The 16,276-nt window shown below is 50.6% G+C and overlaps 2 protein-coding genes across 3 annotated transcripts in view; one reads left to right on the top strand and one right to left on the bottom strand.

Moving 5' to 3' along the window:
* The window catches only part of Gnpat (glyceronephosphate O-acyltransferase), a 27,329-nt gene extending 24,564 nt beyond the window's left edge, over positions 1–2,765 (top strand). For both annotated transcript variants that reach the window (XM_013014721.1, XM_013014722.1), the window contains 2 exons: positions 1,125–1,186; positions 2,513–2,765. In XM_013014721.1, coding sequence (XP_012870175.1) covers positions 1,125–1,186; positions 2,513–2,556 — 106 coding nt within the window. In that variant the 3' untranslated portion in view covers positions 2,557–2,765. The remainder of the gene's footprint in view (positions 1–1,124; positions 1,187–2,512) is intronic.
* Positions 2,766–13,234: 10,469 nt separating this feature from the next.
* Exoc8 (exocyst complex component 8) lies at positions 13,235–15,882 on the bottom strand. The gene has a single exon (XM_013014551.1). The coding sequence runs from the start codon at positions 15,617–15,619 to the stop codon at positions 13,445–13,447; it is 2,175 nt and encodes a 724-aa protein (XP_012870005.1). The 5' UTR covers positions 15,620–15,882; the 3' UTR covers positions 13,235–13,444.
* Between the last annotated feature and the right edge of the window lie 394 nt (positions 15,883–16,276).

The following is a 16,276-nucleotide window of genomic DNA, read 5'->3' as shown; positions in this document are numbered from 1 at the left end:
ACACACACACACACACACACACACACACACACACACACACGGGCACTGGGACGGACACACATACCCGGACACTGTTGGTTCACACCTATAATCCTAATTACTCAGGAGGCTGAGATCAGAGGATCAGAGAATTGTGTTTCTAAGCAAGCCAGGGCAAGGAAAGTCCATGAGACTTTTTTTTTTTTTTTTTGGCTTTGAGCTTGAATTCTGGGCCTGGGTTCTGTCCCTGAGCTCTTTTTTGCTCAGGCTAGCACTTTACCACTTTGAGCCACAATAGCACTTCTGGTTTTCTGGTGGTTAATTGGATAGAGCCTCATGGGCTTTCTTGGTCAGCAGGCTTTGAACCTTGATCCTCAGATCTCAGCCTCCTGAGTATCTAGGATTCCACAGGCATGAACCACCAATGTCTGGCTCATGAAATTCTTATCTCCAGGGCTGGGAATGTGGCTTAGTGGTGAAGTGCTTGCATGAATCCCTGGGTTCCATTCCATTCCTTAGTAACACATAAACAGAAAAGGCCAGAAGTGTCGCTGTGGCGGAAGTGGTAGAACGCTAGCCTTGAGTAAAAGAAACTAAGGGACAGCACCCTAGCCTTGAGTTCATTAAGCCCCAGGAGTAGCAAAAACAAAACAACTAACTCTTATCTTCAGTTAACCACTAAAAAAAAAAAGCTCAAGTGGTAGAGGATTAGCCTTGAGCACAAAAACTCAAGGACAATGCCCAGACCCTCAGGTCAAGCCCCAGACTAGCACCAAGAAAAAAGGAGGGACAGAAGAAGGGAAGGAGAGGAAGGGAGGGAGGGAGGAAGGGAAGAGGGTAGGGACTATAGGAATTAGTGTTCTGACCTACCTATAGAAACTATAAGAAAGACTTGGGAACATGTTTGTGAGGGGAGGTGAGGGGGTGATTGGTGGTTTCCTGTGGGAGCAAATGTACCTAGCATAAAGTGTGGTCAGGAGAAGGAAGCACAAAGCCCAGGAGACGGGACCAGGGTTTCCCAGTGCTGCAGACGCCTGCATAAGTAAAACGCCTTGGGCTGTGGGATTGGGAACAACATACCCATCCATGCAGAACTTGTTTTTCACCCCGATCTGTGCAGTAACGAAGCTTGTTCTTTTCTTCAGAAACGATGGCTACATATTTAGTGTGCAGGAATCTGCCACCACCAGATTAGAAGAAATGCTTGGTGAGTGCAGCATCCTCTGATAAACGTGTTTATGAATATATTATAGCAAGAGGGTATGCTACATCTCCAAAAGGAACAATAATATTATACTTATATAAACAGAATTTTCTCAAGGAAACTAAAGAGAAAGTGCAAAGAAAATTAAGCAAGAAAACACAATAGTCATAAAATGGGCAGACTTGTACAACACAAAGATTCTGCTCCCAGCAGAGGGGTGTGTGAGTGGGGTGTGGATCCCTTGGCTGGCTGTAGCAAGCACTGGTCCTGATTCTTGCTTGCTTCCCTCTCTGTGGTCTTGGCAAGGACTGGGGTCAGAGTTGAGCACTGACTGGATGTGCAGCTCACATCCCTTGTGGCTGTCTGTGGCGAGATTCTCCTCTAGTCCTGGGTCTTGCTCTGTTGTCCTGGCCAGAGATGTTAGCACAGACTTTGTGGATGCACAGCTCCAGCTAGTGTATAGCTGTAAGAGGACCACTCACCCTTGTGCTAGGTCCTGTTATCGTGTAAGTGAAGACCCCTGTATAGAGAGTAGGCTCTGTGTGTGTGCACTAGTGCCTGCCTGAGTGAGCAGAGCACTGTTAACAGAGATAATGGGGGATTTCAGAAGAGGAGATACTAACATAAGCCAGTGGCTCATGTCCATAATCCTAGATACTCAGGAGGCTGAGATCTGAGGATTGTGGTTCAAAGCCAACCCAGGCAGGAAAGTCCATGAGACTCTTATCTCCAGTTAATCAACAGAAAACCGGAAGTGGAGTTGTGGCTCAAGTGGTAGAGTGCTCACCTTGAGCTGAAGAGCTAAGGGACAGGGCCCAGGCCCAGAGTTCAAGCCCTACAACTGACCAAAAAATGTGTGTGTATGTGTGGATTATATTGAATATGCATTATATCGCTGAGTATGAATATTCTGACCAATAGCATCTTTGTATCTAATCTTATGCTAGGACTGCATGAGGGAGCTTTGGGTAGATGGGTAGATGGGGGAGGGAGGCAGTAGGAAAAGTAGGACTGGGCCAAGGAAGGAGAGTGACCGAGGAGCGGGGGAAGAGTAGTAGAATTGTTGATGTGGGTGGGAGGTCAGCCCATTTGTCAGAATCAATCTTCCATGTATGTCATGCCCGATAACAGTGCACTTTGAAACTCAGGCAAGATCTGGAGGGGAATGGGGATTCCTGTGGGCAGCAGCTGGAGTGGGCAGTGCGCTCCCCTGTGCCCCGCTGGCTGTCTCGGTGTTTGCCATACCTGCAGAGCAGACCCCCAGTCTTTCACCAAGGTCAGGGAACAAGAGAAGACAATGATTGTCGCTATGTCTCTTGTGTGTCTCAGGTTGTAAGACGCCGGTAGGAAAACCTGCCACCGCGAAACTTTAATAATCGCCAGATGGTTGGTCATGTAACTACTGCCACAAAGAAGATACCACAAACAATGGAAAAGAAGAGCCACACCCTCATGAGCCGCACCTCATGGCCCATGGACACAGCAGAGAGGAAGAGGTGATCAGAGTGACCCCTCCGTGCAGTTGAAGTCGCTCCTGTCAACCCTGTGCATGTTTTAAAATAAAACAGTCTTTTTGAAAACACTCAGGAAGGCAAAGCCAGCCCTGCCCGGCTGGACACTCTCAGCTTCCCGCTGGCTTCTCAGTTGCAGTGCATGGCGGCTGGTGAGCATTTCCCATACGAAGTCCGAAACACTGACTCCACAGGAGCAGTGTTGGTCATACCCAGACTCACTGCAAGTACTGCATCCAATGGTCATGCCGGTCAGTGACGCACACATAAGATGCTGAGAGTCAGACCCCAGGAGAGCTCTGTCATTAGCACTCGTCCTAGGATGTCCAAAGTGGACCCAGTCTGAATGGCCTTGGGCATTCTGGGTAAGGGGCAGGAAGCTTATCCTGGTCCTCGGCAGTCAGCGTCTCTGTCATGTCCAACAGGAGTCTGCGCTGGGCTCGATGGAGGGAGGGAGGTGGAGCGATGTGTGCAGCTAGAACAGGGATGAGAAGGCGCCTGGGAGGTTCTAGGGGACCTAAAAGAAAATCACATAGTCACCACCTCAGCGGTGGGTGTGCCAGTCGTCTTGGGCTGCTGTAGCAGAGTGCTCAAACACAGACGTTCACTTCTCACAGTTGAAAGGGTAAGAGCCAGGGTGCTCCCGAGCCTGTCTGTGGACTTAGTGCCGTCTCCTGTGACCTCTGTACCATGTGCAAGCACACATGCATGCACACACATGCACACAAGTATATGTGCGCACTGTTGAACGTGTGTGTACACACGCCTATAGACTGGACTGGAGGTGAGCACTTGTTATCTCCTCTAATGAGATACTGGTTCTAGCCCAGTGTGGGGTGCAGGGAAAGGCTGGCTGTGTGGCATTGTCACTAACTGGCTGCAAGGTATGCTTCATGAAGTATTTCAACCACTCAGTCTGTATACGTATATTTTTTTATGATACCCTTGCTGGACACGTGTGTACCGAAGGAGAAAATGATCTTTGACCTTCATTCATTCATTTGCCAGCCCTAGGACTTGAACTCAGGGCCTGAGTTTTTTCACTCAAGGCTGGCTGTTTACCACTTGACCAGAGCTTCACATTGCAGCATTTTGATGGTTAATAGGTTAGAAGAGTCCTGTGGACTCTCTGGGCCAGGCTGGCTTTGAATTGTGATCCCTCAAATGCTGGCTTCATGTTTTTTAGACCTGTCTACTGCACAGTGGGCTTAAGGTACAGAGCAGCTGCAGCTAGTTAGATGTGTCTCGGAGCCAGCTCTGGCTTTAAAGAAAGCAGCGAAGGGTCTTGAGCTCTAGGTGGGGCCAGCAGGTGTCACTGCTAGTCCCTTCAGCCATTCTCCCTATGAGACTCCGTGTAAGCCTCAAATTGCCAAAACACAGGTGCTTGCCAGACCAGGCACTGTACTCTCAGCCCACACCGCCAGTCTTGCCTCTGCTTCTAAGTCAAAGACAGAAAGGCCCAAAACATTACTTTCCCAAGACTGTCTCTACCTTAGGCACAATGTGAGGCAATGGCTAAGAATGTGAGTCTACAAGTGGAGAGTTCAAGACCCAGCCCCGCAATGTCTAGGGGCTAGGCAGTCCATGTAGGTCAGAAACACTCAAGTCCAAGCCACTGGACAACTCAGCCCAAGGCCCCGGACTCTCCCTACACAGTCCCATGTCCCAAGAGGGTCCTGCCACATGCCGCCAACCCGGGAAAAAATTGAAATTTGCACTCCTTTGTATAACTACTCCCCAAGGTAAGAGAGATGTCAAAAAAGAAGTTTGTCCAAACCTCTGGTGGCTGTTGGAACAGGCTAAGCAACAGGATGCCCCATGGACTTGCAAGTAATACAAGTGTGGAACTGGGGAGCTGAGTTCCTGGCTCCCGTGGGAGTCTGGTCTGACCTGCCCGCCTGCCTGTGAGTCCTTGACTCCATGTCACAGTCTTGTCCTGCCACAGGCCACCTCAGCAGGCCACAGATGAAGGTTCCACATATGAGCGAGAAGAGCGTTGGGTGGGACCCAGTGGCAAACACTGAGGCAGTCCTTGGCGCTGTGTGTAGCTGGTACCTTGCTTCCTGCTGGACAGACCCTGATCACACGCCCTCGGGCAATGGCAGCAAACAATCACACCCACTTCCACACTCACCTGCCACATTCTGGGAGCCGAGCATTGCTGGAAATCCACTCCATCACTGCCTCGGGTACAAAGACTCCTGCCACCTTCAACATTGGCCTGGCTGTATCTCTCTCCCCCTTTCTCCCTCTCCCTCTCTCTGCCCCACCCCAGCCCCTCTCTTGCCAGTCCTGGGGTCTAGGCACCCCCGGGCCTTTGTTCTCCAGGCTGCGCTCTACCATTGGAACCATATTGCCACTTCCAGCATTTTTTTTTTTTTTTGCTTATGTGGTGCTGAGGAATCGAACCCAGGGCCTCAGGCATGCAAGGCACACGCTCTACCACTGAGCCACCTTCCCAGCCCCATTTTTTTCTTTTTTTTTGTCGGTCGTGGGGCTTGAACTCTGGGCCTGGGCACTGTCCCTCAGCTCTTCAGCTCAAGGCGAGCGCTCTACCACTTGAGCTACAGCGCCACTTCCTTTTGAGTAGTTTATTGAGATAAGTCTTACCAAATTTTCTGCCAGGGCTGGCTTTGAACCATGATCCTCAGATCTCAGCCTCCTAAGTAGCTAGGATTACAGGCATGAGCCACCAGCGCTCGGCTTCTTTTTCAAATTGTTGAACCTCAGAAATACAAAGCTCCTAGCAGATTCAAGCACACTTTGCTAGTTCCCGCTCAGTGCTGGTTGCTTGAGACCTGCTGCTCCTGTCCACCCGGGAATTCCAGTGAAGCCTATCACCAGATGTGGAAGAGATGAATATTTCAGACCCTCTGAATGTTTGAGAATGTCTTGGGATCTTGAAAAACATTTCTGTCGGACTCAGCAGAGCCAGGCCTCAGGAGGTACAACAGCCTGGGTGGCTGCAGGCACGAGCCCCAGGTCTGGGCACTGCCGCTGGAGGCTTGAGGAGGGCAGGCCCAGTGGAAGGAAGGACAGGGTGGGTACAGGACACACTGGGTCCCCCCACTCTGCCTTTCTTTTCCTCCCACCCCCACCCTACCATAGTGCGCCGTCTTACCAGAGGCCAAAATGGTGGGGACAAGCAGTAATAGGGTGAAACCAGGACAGCCTTGCCAGGGCAGCAGAAAGCTAGCTGACACGTGGGTGCTGCGGAGGGCTCCTGTGTAGACTTAAGGTTAGAATGGCACTTCAAGTCAGTGAAGAAAAAAGATGATTCAAAATTGTGGTGCTTGCTAATTATCTGTGGGAATCTAGAACTCTGATGACATTAAGAAAAAAACCTACATTCTTACACAATAAAGGTTCACTTCTTTACCAAGGTTTGAACTCATGCTGCTTCAGGAGGGCAGGCTCTTTGCTTATTTTGGAGATGGAGTCTCCATTTCAACCTTCTAGGTCTGGCCTCAGTAACTAGGATTATATGCTTGAGTCTCCAGCATATGGTACAGTTAATTTCCTAAATATACAGCAAACTCCAAAATCATAATATACAAACAATCTAAGAGAAAAAAGGCAGCAGACAGGATGGGTACCTTAAAAATAAAAGGGCTGGGCAGGCACCAGTGGCTCACACCTGTCATCCTAGTTACTCTGGAGGCTGAGATCTGAGGATCACCAAAGCCAGCCCAGGCAAGAAAAGCCGTAAAAGTCTTATCTCCAGTAAATCACCAGAAAACCGGAGGTGGCGCTGTGGCTCAAGTAGTAGAGCGCTCGCCTTGAGCTGAAGAGCTGAGGGATAGCGCCCAGGCCAAGTTCAGGCCCCACAACCGACAAAAAACAAAAAGAAGCTGGGCAGTGGTGACTTACCTATAATCCTAGTTACTTAGAAAGGGAGATCTGACGATCACTGTTCAGCACCAGATTTGCCCAGACAGGCAAATCTGCAAGATTCATTTCTAGTTAATCAGCAAAAAGCAAGGACGTAGAAAAATGACTAGTGGTAGGGCACTAGCCATGAGTGAAAAAGCTGAACCAGAGTGCCAGGCCAGGGCTGGAAGATGGTCGTGTGGTAGACAAGCAGCCTTGCACGCATGAGGCCTTGGTTCCATTCCTCGGCACCAGGTAAGCAGAAAAAGCCAGAAGTGGCGCTGTAGCTCAAATGGTAGAGTGCTAGAGCTGAGGGACAGTGCCCAGGCCCAGAGTTCAGGCCCCATGATCAAAAAAAAAAAAAAAAAAATGCCAGGCCGAGTTAAAGCCGCTGTTCTGCATACAGAGACAAAAAACAGGTGTTTATTAATTCAGAGCCACACCTCCACTTGTGGCTTTTTGGTAATCAGAAATAACTTTCTTGCCTGGGCTGGCTTTGAACTGTGATCCTCAGCTCTCAGCCTCTGACTAGCTAGGATTACAGGCGTGAGCCACTGGTGCCCAGCATTACTATTTCACAGAAAATTATTAAAATGAGTAAGTCTTAAGAGGACTCATCACCAAATGAATAATGTATTGTTTATGGAAACAATGTTTTCCTGCATTGCTGGGGAGAATGTAAAATCATACAACCTTCCTAATAACCAACTGGGCAATGTCTACCTAAATTTAAAAACTAGTTTGGCAGGGCACCGGTGGCTCATGCCTATAATCCTAGCTACTCAGAAGGCTGACATCTGAGGAATCTAGGTTCAAGCCAGCCTGGGCAGGAAAGTCCATGAGACTTTTTTTTCTTTGCTGCCGGTTCCAGAGCTTGAACTCTGGGCCTGGACATTGACCCTGAGCTTCTTTAGTTCAAAGCTACCACTTGAGCCAGATCCACTTCCAGCCTTTTCTGTGTGTATGGAACTGGGGACTTGAACCCAGGGCTTCATGCATGCTCTGCAAGCACTCTAACCACTAATCCATGTTCCCAGTCTCCATGAGACTTTTATCTCAAATTAACTGTCAGAAAACCAGAAGTGGAATTCTGGCTCAATGTGGTAGAATTCTAGGGCCTCTTGAACAACAACAACAAAAAATGCTCAGAGACAGTGCCCAGGCCCTGAGTTCAATTCCCATGACTGATAAACTAGTTTGGTTGCATAATACCTAGAGTGTACAGATTATTCATAAGGTGTCATACACGCACACATACCTATTACATATCTATGGAACATTTTCAGGATTTTTGTAATCATAAAAATCTAAAGCAATAAAGTATTAGGAAAAGCAAAATTATGATTTATCCCTTAATAGACTGAAGACTGTTTCCTCAAAGACACTGAGGTACAGCTATAGTTTTGGCAGTGATGTTGACGATTGTGGATTGTTCATGTGCAGCGGCATGTGATGCAGTTTCTGAGGGCAGTTCATCTCTAGTGGGCGGGGCTGAGGAAGTTGCCTCTTCACTTTGGTGGACCGCAGCACTCATGATCTCCCTTGCACAGCCCACGGCTGACCCTAGCTGCTGCCAGCACTGTTGTTTCCTTGACATCCCTCAAGGACCAGGTCAGATGCCAGTGGTTCTGAGAACTTCTACTGCTGTTTCCCTTCAGCACTCTGTGCACTGAACTGTCTGCACAAGGCATCACCAAATGGTTCTCTAATATTAGCCTTTCGAGTTGTTAAACCCTTTAACAGACAGCGTGGAAATGGCAAAATGTCTTGAATGGCTAGTGCTAGCCTCAAGAAAAATCTCAGAGACAGCATCCAAGCCTTGAGTTCAAGCCCCAGGACCTGCCACACTCGGGCACAACACACACATACACAGCCCAGGCACTGATGGCTCATGCCTGTAATCCTAGGTACTCAGAAGGCTGACATCTGAGTATCATGGTTCAAAGTCAACCTAGGTGGGAAAGTCCATGACATTCTTTATTTCTAATTAATCAACAGGAAACTCGAAGTGGAGCTGTGGTTCCAAGTGACAGAGCACTAGCCTTGAGCAAAAAAGAGCTCAGGGACAGTGCCTAGGCCCTGAGTTCAAGCCCCAAGACAGACAAAAAAAAAAGAAAAAAGCATGCTGTCTGTTCTCCCATTTGTGATTATGAAGCACAGCTGTCAGCACTTTAAACCTGTGACAGCTTCTCACACATACACACTTTTTCTTTCTGCTGGTCCTGCGGCTTGAACTCGGGGCCAGGGCTCTTTCCCTGAGATTCTTTTGCTCATGGCTAACACTCTACCACTTGCGCCCCAGCGCCATTTCCAACTCTGAGTGGTTTATTGGAGATCATAGTCCAATGGACTTTCCTGCCTTGGCTAGCTTGGAACCATAGTCCTCAGATCTCCGCCTCCAGAGTAGCTAGGATTACAGGTGTGAGCTACTGGCACCCAGCCACACTTTTCTTTCTTTTTTCTTTTTTTGTTGGTCGTAGGGCTTGAACTGTGGCCTGGGCCCTGTCCCTCAGCTCTTCAGCTGTAGACTAGCGCTCTACCACTTGAGCCTCAGCCCCACTTCCGGTTTTTTCTGCTTAAGTGGTGCTGAGGAATGGAACCGAGGGCCTCATGCATACAAGACAAGGACTCTACCAATGAGCCACCTTCCCAGCCCCACACTTTTCTTTGTAACAGTAGAACCTTGTCATTTGGCTCCTAGGTCTTGTAGCCTTCATTTTCTTTACATAAAATTCACTTTTGAAGAGTACACCAATTTTGCACATTTGAAATCTTCCCCTCCAGAGAATCCTAAACTGATAACTGGGTCTGGGGCCCAGCGGCACAGCAGCATTGGCCTGGTATGCCTCGGTGCAACCTCAGCACGAGAGACATTACAATGAGATGACAGCAGAACACTCAAAGATGCTAAGAAGTTGCTTTTTTCCCCGCAAATAAAGCAAGAACACACAGCCAAGTGGTGATGCATACCTATTACTTTGGAGGCAGAAGCAGGAGAATCACAAACTTGAGGCCAGCCTAGCTACATAGGGAGACCTTGTCTGAAAAAATAACAAGAATGTAAGAATGTTGGTTAGATAAGACACTATAGTGTCAATTTTATCTGTAAGAACATTTTAAGCTTTATAAACATTTCCATTATCTTCATATTACAATGTATCAAAAGCAAAATTTACATATATGATCTTTTTTTTTCTTCTAATTGCCAGTCATGGGGCTTGAGCTCAGGGCCTGGGCTCTGTCCCTGAGCCTCTCTGTGCTCAAGGCTAGCACTCTACCACTTGAGGTACAGCACCACTTCTGACTTTTTCTGTGCATGTGGTACTGAGGAATCAAACCCAGGGCTTCATGCGTGCTAGGCAAGCGCTCCACTACTTAAGCCACCTTCCCAGCCACATACAATCTTCTATTCCACATCAGGTTCTGAAGAATCAAATCTGGGGCTTCATGAATGCTAGGCACGCACTCTACACTGAGCCACCTTCCCAGCCACATAGGATCTTATATTCCACATCAAGTTCTAAACTACAATTCCAGGTAAGATAGCAAATTACCAGCTTTATGTACTCATAAACTATAGGTAGTAGCAGTACTTTAAACAAAAATGAGTGTTAGCACGTAAAAACATGAGGCTTTTATCAGAGCTGTCTTTTCTTCCATCAGTAAGTAACTCAAGTCTGATTTCAACCTGGTGACAGCTATTACAAGCAAACCAGAAAAAGGTGATTGATGCTGAAGAGGTAAATTCCAATCTGTACTGTCCTCCAGAGAAGTCTGACTCCCGTCAGTTTCCATAGCTTTCTTTGGAGTCTAAGGAAAAAAGGAATGAAATAGAAAAGCTGACTCCACTTTGAAGAATGCAGCACTAACTGCTGGGCCCAGGCCAAAGGTACACAGCCACACCGGTAGATTTCATTCTCCCTGGGAAACACATTCACCAAAAGCATGCCTGTGCACTGTGGAGAACAGAACGAATTCCTGTACTTCCAGTTTTAAAATCCCTCAGTTCTGTGAAGCAACTAGTACATCTGAGCATCCATATCTCCAGTTCAGAAGTATCATTTCATACACTGGAATCATATATTTACAAAGCACCATTTCATACAATACGTTAGAAACTATAAATAGCACAAAATACATTAATCCCAAAACTTTAACATGTTTCCAGTGATCCTAAAAACGACAAATTATAACTATCTGTTTGGCTGAGATAACCAGTTATTCCTAGCAAATCAGGATGTTATGTAAAAAAAATTAGAGAAAATGGCACCTCTAATACTTTTAACCTCTTAAATATGCACAGCTACAAGGAAAAGAAAAGTGCATCCTGGCATGTGAGTAGACACAGAGCGTATAACCCTGAACAACTGTTTGAAACCTAGTTTAAGTTTTAAATAATTTTCAGTTGTAATAACATTGTGTTTATTCATGTTAGGAAGTGATCTTGAGAAATCTGAAGATTTCTGGCACAGGTGGCTCCCATATGTACTTCTAGCTACTCAGGAGACCTAAGAGGAGTTTGAAGCCAGCTGGAGCAGGTAAGTCTTTGAGACTCCATCTCAAATTAACCAGCACAATGCTAGGCTGGAGGAGTGCTCCAATAGAGCACTAGCCATGAGCAAGAAAACCGAGGGACAGTGTGTGGCCCCAAGTTTAAGCCCCAGTATGAAACTCAGGTATAGAAATGACACCGTGGACAGAATCAGCTACTAGAGAAGAGACAACAGCAGCAACAAACTTCTTATGAAGAATCTTACATACTCAGGACAGAGAAGATGCAGCTTATCTTTGTATGCTCACAGTTCTTTAGTCAGTTTTGTTTTACTGAAACATTATAATCTGAGTCCCTTCTAAAAAGAAAGGAAAAGTTAAAAACAAACACAATAGGAGCCTTGAAGACGTCAGTGAAGGACCTTCCCTGTGCTCTGGACATTTCATTATCACCTGTTTTCCTTTTTTTTTTTTTGTCGTGGTGCTAGACTGGGCCTGAACACTGTACTTCAGCTCTTCTTCAGCTCACGGCTAGCACTCTACCAGTTGAGCTGCAGCACCACTTCCAGTTTTTTGAGTGGTTAATTGGAGATAAGAGTCTCCTGCCAAGGCTGGCTTTGAACTGTGATCCTCAGATCTCAGCCTCCTGGAATAGGATTACAGGCAAGAGCCACTGGTGCCTGGCTTTTTTTTTTTTTTAGAACAAAACCAAATCTGCTTAAAGTAGTCATTCTTGGGATCTGAATTTTATTTTTTAACTTCCAACCCTCCCAGGATCTCAAATCTAGATGTTTCACTGGGAACATTTTTTTCATTTGCCTCCAGACTGAGCTCTGTGAGCCATGCTGAAGGGGTGGGAGCACAAAGCCAAAGGCTGCTTCCAGGTCCCACAATCGGCCCTTTTGTGTTTTTTAAACCAGTTTCTACTTCATGTGACACACACTGTAACTGCAAATTCAGATGATCCAGGAATGTCAGAAAGAATCCACCATAGTCCTTATTCTTTTCAAGTAAACACTGTCAAATTTAAGTCTTATGGAATTGGTAAGTAGCATATGAAAATAATAAGCCAGGATTGGGAAGGTGGCTCAGTGGTAGAGCGTTTGCCTTGCATGCATGAGGCCCTGGGTTCGATTCCTCAGCACCACATAAGCAAAAAAGAAAAAAAAAGCCGTAAGTGGCGCTGTGGCTCAAGTGGTAGAGCCCTAGCCTTGAGCTGAAGAGCTGAGGGACAGTGCCCAGGCCCAGAGTTCTGGCCCCATGACTAGACTCCTCCTCCCCCCCAAAAATACTAAGCCTTTCAGTTATGCTGGAAATGTTAACAGAACAGTGTGTGAGCTTCCCTGTGTGTTCCACAACGATGGCAGTACTCCACACCTGCACATTAGCCAGTTTAAAAAGAAATTTTTTTTTGGAGTGGGGGGTGGTCCTCAGGGTGTGGGCTCTGTCCCTGAGCCACTCTGTGCTCAAGGCTAGCGCTCTACCACTTGAGCCACAGTGCCACTTCCAACTTTTTCTGCTTATGCGAGACAAGCATTCTACTACTGAGCCACTCTTAGCCCCCAAAAGGAATTGTTTTGACTAAAAGCTATCCTACAATGATTTCACCAAACTGTTTAATTACAACTTAAGAAGGGGAAATGTGAGATGTTTTATATGGCACTCTACCTGCTAAGAAACCTATCATCCTGGAAAATAGGGAAACTTCATACTTAAGCTTTGTATTTACAGGTATTATTTCTCTGTGCTGCGTAACACATACCATAAAGAAGTGTGTAACTCAAAAGATAACCTGAAATTTCACAGTGTGGCCATATATTCATTAAAGAAGTAGCCCAGCGAGAATGAGGGAAGGCCTATCACTGTCCAAAAAGAAATATGGGTGGTTTTTGTATTGTTTCTGCTAGTTGTGGTGTTTGAACTCAGGGTCAGGGCACTGTCTCTGGGCTTCTTTTTGCCCCAAGCTAGCACTCTTACCACTTGAGTCACAGCACCACTTCTGGCTTTTTCTGTGGTACTGAGGAATTGAACCCAGGGCTTCATGCATGCTAGGGAAGCACTCTTCCCACTAAGCCGCATTCCCAGCCAGAAATGCACTCTTTACCTGACTTATGTAACTGCAACCCCTCTGTGCATCACCTTTATAGTAACAAAAAAATTACTTTTAAAACAAGTAGCATAATTTAAAAGTTTAGTATGTTTTAATCGTTCTACTATTTTTGTTCTTTGGGTTTAAACACGCATGTTTTCTACCCCTTTTGATTATACATTTTTCTAAGTGGGCATTTTTATTTTGTTAGCAATCCAAGGCTATAAGGAATACACAAATTTACCTAACACGAATATAAATAAGCATACGCCGTCTACCCAAGTGGGTGGCAGGCCGGGTTCAGACCACGGAGGTGGTGCTCTCGGGGTTCACCCTGACCAGTCGGGATGTATTCCTCAGGTCCTGGAGCTGCTTGGCAGGCTTCCCCACACCTTCCTCAAACCTCTTCTCCACCACAGGGAGCACGGTCTCATAGAGGAAGGAGGCATTCTGTCTGATAAAGGCTTTCCTCTCAGGGTCCTGCTCGCAGCGGAGACTGTAGTCCACGTGGCGCACGGCCACCAAGATGACCTCCACCAGGCTCTCCAGCAGCGCTGTATGCAGCTCTGGCAGGTACAGCTTCAGCGCCTCCTCCAGGAAGCCCAGCGTCTGCTTGGTGAAGGCCACCACCGTGTAGCTCAGGTTGACCCAGCAGTCGTCACCCGTGTACTGCTCAAAGTCGCCCACCCCGCAGCTCCGCATCTCTTCCCGCAGCTTGCCCAGGGCCTCGGGGGTCATCAGGTTCATGCGCCGCCACATCTCCTCCGAGTTGCGGTGCTTGGTGGCCTCGATGATGATCTCCTTGTAGCTGTGCAGGGCTCCCCGGATGTCCCGCACTAGCAGCGCATGGACCACGAAGGTGAGGTCCAGCCCGATCTCGCCCAGCTGCTGGCAGTGCTCCTTGGCCACCTTCACGCACTCGGCGGCCGTCGACAGGCTCTCCTTGCTGTCGAATACCTGCTTGCTGAACGCGTCCACGAACATGCCCATGGCCGCCCGGGCCCAGACCACGAAGGCGGAGTAGCAGCCGCTGTCGGTGCCCGCGAAGTCGGTCTCGAACTCGCGGGCCGTTTCCAGCAGACTGGTGAAGAAGACGTGGCACAGCTTGTGGATGTAGAGCAGCGTGGCGCCCTCGATGCGCAGCTGGCGGATGGCCGTGTGCACGGCAGCCGCCCGGTTCCGCAGGAACAGCTCGCAGGCCTTGGTGGCCTGGCCCAGCCGGATGAGCTGCGACACGGCGCGGCGCGTGGCGCGGGGCCCGCCCCGCAGCGAGCGGTCAGGGGACAGCTCGAACACCAGCACGTCGGTGAGCTGGCGCACGCGCTCGTCCACCCGCGCGCGGAGCTCGCGCACGGCCGGTGGCCGCGGCTTGTCCTCCAGGTAGCGGCTCAGCTTGTCCAGCAGGTCCACGGCGCCCTCGAAGTCCCGCTGGGCAATGCAGACGTCCAGGTCCTCGGGGAGCTCCTGGATCCATTCCAGGGAGAGGTCCACACTCTCCTCCTCCTCCTGCTCCTCCTCTGGGGCCCGGTCAGCGGGCGGCTGGGCCTGGGCTTCGGCCTCGAAGGGATTGGTGCCCCGGGCGGGTTTGGGCGACGGCCCCGATCCTGGCCCCGGGGCCCGCGGGGCGGCCGCTGCCTCCTGCGCCTGAGCGCGCCGCCGCCGCTCGCCCAGTGCCCGCTTGGTCTCCTCCAGCACCTCCAGCCACTCGCGCTTGACCTTGGCATTCTCCGCCTGGAAGATGCGGCTCTCGGGGAACATGAGCAGCTTGAACATGTCCTTCATGGGCGGGTTGTCCTTGACGTTGACCACGGCCAGCCCGTCCAGCGGGTAGAGAGCATCATAGCGGTAGGCGCCGCGCCGCTGCGGGAGCCAGGTGGCCACCAGCAGGCAGTCGCTCATCAGGAAGCCGTGCACGCGCTGCAGCTGCGCCATGTGGTCGGCCTCATACTCCACCAGGTCCCCGTTGTACACCAGGCGCTGGCCCGGCGCCTCGAGCAGCGCGCGGCAGCCCTCGACCTTCTCCAGCAGCGTGGTGAGCGTGCGGCGCGGGCCCGCGTCCTCGCCGGGCACGGGCGCGGGGGCCCGAGGGCCGCCCGGGGGCGCGCGCGGGCCGGCAGCGGCCGCGTCCTCGCCGCCCGGGGCCCCCGCCGCCGCCCCCGCCGCCGCCGGCAGCAGCGCCAGCGGGATGCTCTCCAGCCGGCTCTTCTGCTCCGTCAGCAGGTGGCTCAGCTGGTACATCTCGCTCTCCAGGTAGGAGATCTCGCGCGCCGTCTCGATGAACTGCCGGTAGTTCTGGTAGACGTTGCGCTTCAGGTTCTGCGCCGTCTCCTCGGCCAGCGCCTGCACGCGCTGTCGGTGCTCCTGCAGGTCGCGGTCGCCGTCCGACTGCTGCGACAGCTGCTTCACGTACAGCCGCGCCTCGAACCCGCCTGACTCCAGCTGCCGCCGCAGGCGGCTCGCCCCGCTGTCAGACATGGCCACCGCCCGCTCCGCGCCTCTAGCGCGCGCCCGCGGCCACCCGCCGCCGTCACCCGCCGCCGCCGGGCTCCACTCGCGCTGGGCGGAGACCTCGGCCGGGGGCAAGGGGCTCGCGAGGGACTACGACGACGACGACGACGACGCTACGCCGGGGCCGAGCGTCTCACAGCGCGCGTGCGCCACAACTAAGGGGCTAACACTACTCCTGCTCCGGGACTGAGAGTCTCCCAGCGCGCCTACGCCAGGACCAAGCGTCTCCCAGCACGCGTGCGCGGGCGTCGAGCGTCTCCCAGTGCGCCTGCGTCGGAACCAAGCGTCTCCCAGCGCGCGTGCGCTGAGGAGGAGGGGAGGGGTCGAGTGTCTCACAGTGCGCCTGCGCTACTCCAAACGCCCACCGCGCGCCTGCGCAGAAATTGCAGTCGCCTGGGGCGCGGACGCCCAACTGCGGAAGTAAAAGTCGGGCCAGGCTTCGTGCGGGGATCCGAGTGTAACGCGGAGAGCAGGGTTGTAAAGGCAACAGACCGCTTCGGGCTCGGGCCCGCGCCCGCGAGGCAGCATAGTGCCAGCTCCGCTTGCGAGGCTCCGCATCTCGGTTCCGGCGTCCGGCGCTCGCACGCTGATTCGCTCGCGTCCGCGCGCGCGCGCGCTCTGTGG

The sequence above is a fragment of the Dipodomys ordii genome, unplaced genomic scaffold (genome assembly GCF_000151885.1).
Source record: "Dipodomys ordii isolate 6190 unplaced genomic scaffold, Dord_2.0 Scaffold24, whole genome shotgun sequence".
NCBI classification, from domain to species: Eukaryota; Metazoa; Chordata; class Mammalia; order Rodentia; family Heteromyidae; genus Dipodomys; species Dipodomys ordii.
This window is presented reverse-complemented; position numbering and strand designations above follow the sequence as displayed.

Bases quoted from the DNA above. Each gene is read 5' to 3' on its own strand.
- Exoc8 (XM_013014551.1), bottom strand. From the start codon at position 15,619: ATGTCTGACAGCGGGGCGAGCCGCCTGCGGCGGCAGCTGGAGTCAGGC.